This window comes from Marmota flaviventris, chromosome 7 (assembly GCF_047511675.1).
Source record: "Marmota flaviventris isolate mMarFla1 chromosome 7, mMarFla1.hap1, whole genome shotgun sequence".
Classification (NCBI taxonomy): Eukaryota; Metazoa; Chordata; class Mammalia; order Rodentia; family Sciuridae; genus Marmota; species Marmota flaviventris.
The window spans coordinates 11,884,646-11,895,657 of record NC_092504.1 but is presented as its reverse complement, the minus strand read 5'-3'; the positions used below and the strand labels follow the sequence as shown (position 1 = coordinate 11,895,657).

General features: G+C 41.8%; 1 protein-coding gene across 1 annotated transcript; it reads left to right on the top strand.

Moving 5' to 3' along the window:
• Nucleotides 1–281: 281 nt before the first annotated feature.
• On the top strand, nt 282–674 carry LOC139706484 (large ribosomal subunit protein eL21-like). Its single transcript, XM_071614767.1, has one exon. It carries the CDS (start codon nt 282–284, stop codon nt 672–674), a length of 393 nt encoding a protein of 130 aa, XP_071470868.1.
• The last annotated feature ends 10,338 nt before the right edge of the window (nt 675–11,012 follow it).

Below are 11,012 nucleotides of genomic sequence, written 5' to 3'. Positions count from 1 at the left end.
TCACATGAAATATTTATTTTAATGCTAGATGAATTTGGCACAGATGAAAATCTGCTGCCATTTTATGATAGATACAACGTGCAAACTTGAGTAATGAGAGAATTAGTTTAAGAAAAGACAAATATAACCCTATGCTGTTTTAGGATGGTTTGCATGCTTTGGGTTACAAATGAATTCATTGAATACACACTCCCCCTAATAAATATAAAATATTATATTTATATAATAATAAATAAAAATGGCCTTTTAGAAAACATGGAGTTGTTCCTTTGGCCACATATATGCGAATCTACAAAAAGGGTGATATTGTAGACATCAAGGGAATGGGTACTGTTCAAAAAGGAATGCCCCACAAATGTTATCATGACAAAACTGGGAGAGTCTACAATGTTACCCAGCATGCTGTTGGCATTGTTGTGAATAAGCAAGTTAAGGGCAAGATTCTTGCCAAGAGAATTAATGTGCGTATTGAGCATATTAAGCACTCTAAGAGCCGAGACAGCTTCCTGAAACGTGTGAGGGAAAATGATCAGAAAAAGAAGGAAGCCAAAGAGAAAGGTACCTGGGTTCAGCTGAAGCGCCAGCCTGCCCCACCCAGAGAAGCACATTTTGTGAGAACAAATGGAAAGGAGCCTGAACTGCTGGAACCTATTCCCTATGATTTCATGGCATAATAAATGTAAAAAAATAAATAAATAAAGGCTCGTGGACTACAAAAATGATTTTTTTTAATTGAAAAAAAAAAAACCCAGCCAATCGGCCTCAAGAGCAGGAGGATTGTGGGAGGTGGAGAGAAGCTGGTGTGGGAGAGAGAGGCTTGTGGGAAGCCGGTGGTGGCAGTTGGGCTCTGAAGGTAAGTCCTGAGGAGCTGTGTGGTGTGGTGTGTGGTTCTAAAAATAAAGTTCGTTTCTTTTGACAAGTGGCTCCTGAATTGTGCCCAGCCAGACTGCGGCACAGCCCTTTGGGGAGGCAAAGAACTAAAGCCTCAGCTAATAGGCATCATTAGTCTGCCAGGGTGTGAGTGCACCATCTTGGAGGAGGAGCCTCCTGCCCCATTCAGCCTTCCAATGCCTGAAGCTTTGGCCAATATCCTGACTATAACCTCAAGAGTCCTAACTGTAACCTTGTAACCCAAGCTCAGACTCCCAAATCCCCGGTCTATTTAATTGGTATAAAATGATAATTTTTGTTGGTATTCAAAGCCTTAAGCTTGGGCTGATTCATTGTGCACAAGGACTAACACAGTTACTAGAGGTCTGGCCTCAGAATCTCTTTTCTTAATTGCTATGGACTAGCCCCCAGCTGAGTTTCCATTATTTCCTCCATACTTGATGTCATTCAATGCCAAAATTGTGTACCATCATCTCAACTAACACCCACAGTGTGCATTCCAAACTCTGAGACCATAGGAGCAGATGAGAAAGGCTTTGAGGTAAGATATGCCTGAATTCCAAGCCCGCAGTGATCACTTTTCTCACTGGGGATATGTTCAAAAGAGAGGCCATTATAACCAGGAAGACAAATAAGGGCCAACCTCTCTATGCAAAGCCAAGAGCTAACTGTTTTTATTTGGGATCCATAGAGTTTGGGGATTAAAGGTTTTTTTCAGAAGTGGTGGTGTTCACAGACCGTGCAGTGTTTAGTTACAGATGCCTGTGTGACATTTCACTGACAGATGACTCCAGTAGTGTGGGTACTGTTGCCAGGTGGTCAGCAACCAGTTAAGATAAGTTCAAAACCAAGACTCACTGCTGCTTAGTGCTGTGGCCAAAGAACAATGAACCCTTTCCTAGGAACACGGGAACTTCCTATTCGTTCTTAATCCATTTTACTTCAATTTTATTAATCCATTTTACTTCAATTCATGTCTGCAAAATGAGAAGAAAACAAATACTGTAACAGCCATTATTTATTAATACTGTGGGTTGGTTGCCATACACTATCACAACAGCTTGACTCAACAATAGTAGTTGTTATAGAAAATAAATAAATAAACAAATGTGGTTGTTTTCAAATAAAACATTATTTACAAAAGTAGGCAGGGGGTCAGGTTGGACCTATGGGCTAACTCCTGATCTAGATTGTCTCTGGTGCTCTTCCTTCCCTCCTGGCTTCTAGATATGCTGTGCCCTCTGTGTCACGCTTCACCCTCTCCTCAGACAGTTTTTGCCTACTCGGCCATTAGCACTCAGGTAAAGGCATGCTTTATTGGGGGAGGTGCTGTGCACACTTAGACTAGTTCAGCTTCCGTTGCTCTGCCTTCCCCAATGTGTTTCTTGTGTTATCTTGCTCTGTTTTAATTATTTGTTTCCATATCTTTCTTCCCTACTAAACTGTGAGCTCTGTGAAGACAAGAACTGTCTCCCACACTATACAATCACAGGCCTTATTGCAGTTTCTTGCACACAGTAGGTGCTGCATAAAAACAGGAGGAAAGAATAAAAGGGCACAGATGACCGAAAACATCTAAGACAAACTTCAGCCACTTCACACTGTGTCTACCTATTTTACAATTTTTTCCTAAAGCTATCACGTTCCCAAGAAATGGATTCTCCGCTTATATGTATTTTTTTAAACTCACAGGCAATTTTGCCTCTTTTATGGTGTAAGACTCTCAAAATGAGGGAACGTCTATGAAATCCATGTTTAAGGCACTTTCATTCTCTTGCCACTATTTCCCTGCAATGGTGACCTTTAAATTTAGCCTGAGTATAAGTGAGGTTGTCAGAACATCAGGTTACATTATGCAATTCAGCTATTTGTGCCTTTTAAAGACGATGTAAGTTCCAACATGGACTTCACAGCGGGAGGGGTACCCTGATGGTATTCTGGAAACTGCCAGAGTCAGGATGAATCTAGAAGTGCATCAGCACTCAGGAAGGCTCTTGCTTCTTGGAAATCAGTTCACCAAAAACAGGTTCCTATTTATTCTTCCAGAAAATAAGTGACCTGTGGCTCTTGGAATACCTTGTTGCTTTGGGCAGATTGGAGAGTGGCTCGTGTTTGCAGGGAAGCAAGGGATTATGCCTGGAGGAGTTATTTTTCTCTTTCTGGGGTGGTGTGCATTGCTGTGTGCTGAGACCTTTGGGGCGTTGAATCAATTGTTCCACCTAATGTGAAGTTCACAGGGCTCCTGGGCTGGTACTAGTATTCGGGGACCCTGCCTAGGCACAGGGGGACCTCCATCTTTTTTGCAGCTGTTGGATTATCTGGCCTCACCTCCTGTGAATAAACAGCTCAAACATTGAGCTAAGTGGCTCCCAGGGACACCTGGATTCTGCAGTCAATTTCTTCAAGGTGGTTCCAGAGATAGAGCTACCAGGACATTCTTGCCAGGTATACAGAGGAGGAAGACATGATCCAGCCCCAAATGATAAAGAAAGGGATTCTTCATCTGCTGCTGCATTGCCTTAAAACAATCTTCTTGACAGGCACAGTGGCTCACACCTGTAATCCCAGCAGCTAGGGAGGCTGAGGCAGGAGGATTGAGAGTTCAAAGCCAGTCTCAGTCACACAAGGCACTAAGCAACTCAGTGAGACCCTGTCTCTAAATAAAATACAAAATAGGGCTGAGGATGTGGCTCAGTGGCTGAGTGCCCCTGAGTTCCATTCCTGGTTTTAATATATATATATATATTGCTTTGCTTCCAGTCCCTGAGAACATATTGTTCTCAAGACAAGTCTGAGAAGAACCATCAGAAGGAAACGGTGCAGACATATAGATATCATTAATTGGAAAGTGCCTGGCTTGGTCCTAGAACACTGCAGTGTGGCACTAGCCAAAGTTACTGTCCCGGGGTTTGGACCTTGACACTTCCATAGATCTTAAAGCCCATGAGAGGCAGGATCCTCTGATAATACGACTTGGCACTTGATCAAGTCCCAGGCACTGCTCTGAGTGCTGTACATGCATTCACTGAGTCATCTGCAGGGCCATTTTTCTAGGCCTAAAATGGCTAAATGCAGGCAATTCCATGTTTCCATCTGAGATTAATTCTTGATTTTTACAACAATCCTCTAAATCCTGTTGTGTTCTCGTATTACAAACCTAGATGTGTTTTCAGCTCAGCTCAGCTCAGCTGAGCTCTGTCACTCTGGTCGAACGTGCCAAAGTCTCCTGCTCTATAAAGTGGAATTAATATTACTGTTTGCTTCACAGGAGGACCAAGTGAAGAAATGCTATGGTACCCAGCACGTGGTGCTCCATAAATACAGGTCATCATCACTAGCCCCACAAAAAGGGATCACTTTCATCCCGGACATGTCTTGGGCATGGGCTTTTGAAGCTTTTTACCACCAGATACTCATTTCCTCTTCTGAAATAGCACCCCGACTTTGACTGCAGATAACTCCTCCTCCCCTAGCAGGGACTGGAAGCCCAGAATCCTTGCCTCCTCCAGCTACAGTGTGCGCCTGTGCCCTAAGTGAGGTCAGCAAGACTTGCTTCTTCATCCAGAACTTTCCAACTTACACTCTTCTGCTTTTCCTCTGACTCTACAGCCAACGTGTCTTTTCAATAATTTCCTTTCTACGGGCAATAGGCAGATGGGAATGTGGAAGATACTTTAGCAGTCTATTATCAAGCTAGTAGATAAGTGGATTCTTATTGTAACGAAAGATATATATCTTTGAACCTACTGTGGCAGAGGTGTGTGTGTGTGGAGAGAGAGAGAGAATTGGAAATGGGCATTGTAACTTGCATTTTCTAAAAAAAAAATATATATGTGTATATATATGAAGCTAGCTAACGTTTATTGACTCTGTCTAGACTTTTGCTGTATAGTAATGTGTAACATACCCCTGCCACAGTAGGTTCATTAACCGCATTTTACAGATAAGACCTCAAACTCTGGGGTCAGCTCACCCAGTCAGTGGCTCTGTATCCTTGAGCAAGTCTCTGAACCTCTCTGAGTCTATGTGTTCCGATTTGTGGAATGGGACTGGCTACACTGCTCTCCCACAGGATGTTTTTGAGAATGAACTAAAGTGGTAGAAATACAAAAGTATTTTGTAAACTGGTTAAGTGCCCTATAAATGTAAATTGTACTAAGATCTCCTTTGACCAAAGAAAGGGTTTTAACTCTTCTTCTTGGTGCCTAATTTAAGACATTTGTTCTTTCTGCATAGTAATAATGAATAAGGTAGGGTTCTGTGAAAACCCCAAGTAACACACACTACAGGATGACGGGATACATGACACATACCCTTCGTGGAACTCGCAGATGCTTTATTTCCTCCCCACACCAGTCACAGCTAAGGCTTGGGCTCTTTGCTTTTCTGCTCAACCTTAGAACACTTCTCTGTCCTTCCCTTTATTTCTCTCCTATCATTTCCTCCTCAAAGTCCCCAAGGACCAATAAATGCCAGCAGTGACTACACACAGCCTTATGAGGGCTTTTAGTAAATTAGGAATCAGATCCAACTTCCTGAGTTAGAACTGGGATTTAAATGAAGGTTTTCCAAAGTCTACCAAGGATTACATAAAGAGCAGGCAGGAATCATGAAAATTAGGAATGTTATTTCCAAATGCCAGCATTTTTAATAGAAAAATAATGCATGGTCTCAGGCTGCAGAGCATTAGCAAAGGATAAAGGAAGGGGAGGGTAAACAGCTCACTCCCCAAGAGCAGATGAGTATTCCTATTGGCCCACAGTGCCATCTTGTGGGCCATTCTTACATAGGGCATAGCTTGTACTAGTGATTTAGCTTGACTCTTCTTCTTCGTCTTCATGGAAAGAAAGCATCCATTAGTGCCTAAAAACAATTTCCTGACAACCCAAAAAGCACTGGTGATCACACCTGGTGGAACCGTGTTCTTGATCTCTCGAGTTCATCGGGCATGGTTGACCAGTCACCCCGTGCTTCAAATAACCCTGCTCTCTGTAATAGTAAGTCACTGTTGTTCTTTCCGGCTGTTTCTTTCTAACCTCTTTTACCAAATCCACTTGATCTGTGTAATTCTGTGTTCTTTCCCTGCTCATTCTCTGTGCCTTTCCATAGGCTTTGTAGTTCAGCCACGGATCACCACCTTCTCCCAAGAAAATGGTGTGCATGACCACCTCCCCTCACACACACATGCTCTCTCTCACACAGCACATACGCATACTTTTACACACTCACACATTTTGGTCAACAATTTCAGGGGCTTATGAAGCTCCTGGATCCTTGTTTAGAAGCTTTGCTTCCTCAACAGTATTTCCTTCTGAAATGTTATGGAATCCAAGAGTTGTAACTATCGCATCCCTGAAGCTACAGCTCAGATTCCTGTGCCCTTTTCTATATTCAGCCTTTCATTTCCAACCAACCTTAGTATTTCTGGTTAAACATTCTGCTCTTTCTCAAAGATAAGCCTGTAATCATGTTGATCCCCTCACAAAGAATTCCTCTTGGCACATTCCAATTCTCCCCAACATTCAGGGCCTGGGTCATGTGCTGCCATCTCAGAGAGATTAAACTTTCCCTTCATGATCTTTTAGACCATTTTTTAAATTCTTTGCATAAAATATTTCATACTTTCTACTGCTTGTAATTGCCTAAGCATATAAATTCTCAAGGAGAAGAAGCAAGCCCCGTTTAACTTAGCAGATTCTTCAGTAAAGGGAAGGCTTTACCTTCTAGCTTTGGGTTTAATGTCTTTGAAATTGGAAGACCTGGTTTACATTCCCACTGGACTCCCTGCTCTCGAGGACTTTCGTGCTTCAGTTGCTCATCTATGCACTGGGATGGAGAGCTCCTGTGGGGGGGGGTCCTTGGGCAGATTCAGGGAGGCAGGCATGTACACAGCCAGGGGTGATAGTATGGTTTTTCAATAAAAGGACATGCAGAGGAGTAAAAGCACCAAGATCACCGTGTCCAAAAAATACCTTCCTATGATTTTGGAAAGAAGTGGTTTTCTCTTTCTTTCAATGAACTTGATTAAAGCACCTGAACATTAAATGGAAGTCAGCTAAATACTAAGGAGACAAAGAGGAATCAGCAGTTGCTCTAATTGGCTCAATCCCTGAAACCTCCACATCAGAACTGGGATGGGCAACCCCCAGAAGGCATTATTGCATTAATCATATTTTATGGAAGTGATTTTGTAAAGAAATTCTTTATCTAGGCATATGTGGCTGGCTCTTCAGTGTGAGCTGACAGTTAGCAGGTGTAATCTGCTGCAGCTGGGCTTGGTGTCAAGGTCTGAATGCTTTCACAGCCTCTGCAGGGTATCAGTGGTGCCACAAGAGAACTAGAGTTGCAGTCAGAGGGTCTGATCCACAGGACACGCTCTTTCCCCCAGACACGCTGCCCAGAGGATGAACACAGACTTCTGCCATCTGAGGTGCTCCTGATAAATTCCTTTACATCCTCCAGCATGAGGTTTTGTGCAAACAAATCCTACTCAGAAGTTCATATTTTTAATTGAAAGTGGGATTGTTAAAACTTAAAAAAAAAAAATTTCAAGTTCTGCCAGGTGGCTTCCCAGAGTGCCGATGGAAGAGACCGCTCCCGCAGCTGAGAGGTGAAGGGTCCCTTTTCCAGGCATCTCTGCCATCCCTGCTGGCTACTATTGTCCAACAGTCTGACCTTGTTCCTCTAGCAGGTGTGGCGTGGTGTCTTGTTGCTGTTGAAGCTGGCATCCCTGTGACCACCAGTGAAGTAGGGCTCTCTCCTGTACACGTCAATCATCTGAGTCTCCCATTCAGAGTTCCCTCCTCCTGGTCTTTGATCATCTGGCTGGCTTTCTCCTCTTCACTCATTGGTTTGCAGAAGAACTTTTTCCCCCCATTATCTTTTTTTTAAGAGAGAGAGAGAATATTTTAATATTTATTTTTTAGTTTGTTTTCGGCAGACACAACATCTTTGTTTGTATGTGGTGCTGAGGATCGAACCCGGGCCGCAAGCATGCCAGGCGAGCGCGCTACGGCTTGAGCCACATCTCCAGCCCAACCCCCATTATCTTTTAAGTTCATATTTCATAGTGAAGTTTCTCATGATGTGGCAGTCCCTCCCTTTGTGGTGTGAGGTAAGATCTGACTTCTCTCTCGTCCTTCCTAGGAGTCCATTTCTAGCACCAGCTTCTTAACCATCCCTCCTTCATCTACATACAGGTCTGCCTCTGAACTCTATGGCCTTCCACTGTCGTTCAAATATTCCTGCCACCTGATCTTTCAGAACCAATGGCTTCCAGGCGTGTCCTCATATCTGCTGGGGAATGCCCCCTTCTTTGCTCTTCTTAATAAAAATGAACTTAGCTACTCATGGACTTTTAATCTTAACCACAAATTTGTGAATGTAACTATCAAAAATGCTGAATTTCAAAAATCACATTTAATTGTTTAATTAACTTTGGGAGGATTGACTCCATGACAATTTTGTCATTCCACTCACACACATAGTGGAATTGTCACACATACCATCTTTGTCTCTTTCCTTGCATGAAACTGTAAACTACTCTTCTGTAAAGCTCTTATGTGGGAAGGGCTGTAGTTCAGTGGTAGAGTGTATGTCTAGCATGTACAAGGCCTGGATTCCATCCCAGCACAAAACAAACTTTGTTAAGCAAAATTCTTAAATATGCATAAATACGAAGATAAGATGTTATCTTCAATTAATGTTGCTATTCCCTTCCCTTTCAATCTTTAAGATTTTTATTTCTGTTTCTTGTTTCATGACCTTCAAAACCACATTCACAGCAGCAGTGACAAAGGGTTGCACCTTGTCTTCCTGACCTTAAGAAGGATGATCAAAGAGTGCCCAGTACAGATCATTTGCTATAAGACTTAGGTGTGTAAAGTGTGTGTCCTTTCCCCAGGCTAAGAAGATTCCTGTTAGCCCTAATTTTCTGAGAGCTTTTAGAATAAATATATGCTAGATTTTGTCAGATTATTAATCTGTTAATTATGTGACTGTTCTTTTTAGATCATTATTTGGATAATACCTAGTTTATTTTGTGAATATTTTTTGCATGCTCCAGGAAACCGTTATTCCATTGGAATTCTTATTTGCTTATTTATCTGCTACCAAGTTGTTCTCAACTGTTTGAAAGTCATTCATTCTAGTTTAAAGTACTTATCCTTAATTATTAAGTCCTGTATTTGTGTTTATTTTTGTCTATGGATTTCTACAGCTCAGCATTGACTCTATTTTTGCCTCCAACAGGAAAGGGGCTTTACTATTCTCTCCTTTTTATATATATATATATATATATATATATATATATATATATATATATATATATATATATATTTTAATTTTGTGGTCCATAGATTCTACTAACCTATTCATCTATTAGATTGTCTTATTTCAACTATGCTACTTCTCATATCCTAATTCTTGAGTCATTTATTCTTTACTAATGCTTATTCTGGCCTTGTATTGCATGTTTTGTTGGCCCTCCCTTTGAGATCTCTATCATATCTATTTTAAAAATCTTTTTATTTGCTTCATTCATTCTGCTTCATCTGGTATGAATTATTTCTATTTGTTTTTGTTGTCATTTGTTTAATATTGATTGAGTTGTCAGATGGCTCATTATTCTTCCTATAAGCTCATCTTCTCCTGGGAAAATGAATTGCTTCCCCTGTTCATCTGTACCGAGAGAGGTAAGAGCCTGCCCCTGGTAGCCCTCCTGTGAGTTTGAGCGGGAGAATGGACTGTGTGTCAGGTCCCTGGCAGTACACGTTTTTCTCAGCCTCTCACATTTGCCATTCCTGTGAGGCAAAGTTGGTTTTTGCTAGAGCGGCCTTAAGAAGGTACCAAAGTTAAGTTAAATAATTTATCACCCGACAGTTCTTGAGGCTGGAAGTCCAAGACTAAGGTGTCAGCAGAGCCGGTTCCTCCTGAGCTCTGTGATGCACAACTCTTCCACCACTCTCTCCTGGTTTCTGTGCTTCGCTAGCCATCCTTGGCGTTCCTTGGCTTGTAGAAGTATTGCCCCAATCTCTGCCTCAGGCTCATGTGGCATTGTCCCCTTGTATCCGAATTTACCATTTTATATAACACCTACAGGGTGAGGGACCCAGCCTTCTCCAGTATCACCACATCTTAAAGAATTCCATTTTCAACGGCCCTATTTCCAAATCAGGTCACATTCTGATGTACTAAGGGTTAAGACTTCAACTTGTGAATTTTCAGAGACACAATTCAAACCCATAACAGCCTTTGAAGTACCTCCCTAATCTTGGCCCTGGGGACTTTGGCTTTATAGCGTAAGCATATATCCCTGTCCTGTAGAGGGAAATGGAGAGAAGGTTTGCCCTCGCTTATCGTTGGCCTCCCACCCCAGATGCACATCAACATCATTTCTCTTTGGTCTCCATCGTGGGCTGAGCTTCTGCTACTGTTTTTTTGATTCATACTGGAAGAAAATACGAAAGATAGAGAAAAAAAAAAAAAACATCCACATACACACACATAGTGAAGGTGCTTCTTCTGTCCACAGTGCTGCCTCTACTCTGAGCCACCATTACTCTTCTACGCTAGCACCCAACCCCCTTTTCCTCCCTGGGGTTTTACAAATTTGTTTGCCATTATACATGAGCTCTATTTTATTATTATTATTTTTGTTGCATTACAATTCTTAATACACCTTTATTCACAATCTCAGGTTTGCCACCTTCTCCCTTCTGTAACTTTCAAAGGATGCTTTCACAGGCAGGAGACATAGTCCTTGTTCATTTGATACCTACTTGGAATCATCCTTTGCCCCAAATTGTTTTGTTCCGTCTGTGTGCGATACTGAGTTCATCAGCTATCTCTGATTTAGAGAAGAGAGTTCGCAATTCCCACAATGATGACCTGGATAGGCAATTACAGATAAAAGCAAAGCTTAAAAATACATTTTAAAGATTTTTGCTCTAAAAAGACTAAGTGGCTATAGATAGTTAGGATGCTGATAAATGATGGTTTTCCAGACAGAAGTTGTTGTTCAAAATAAGAGGATGCTTGTTAAAGAATCGTAGATACATGCATTTTTCTTTTCAGCACTTTAATTAATACTTCTCTACGGTTCTTCCTCCTAAGGCACCTTG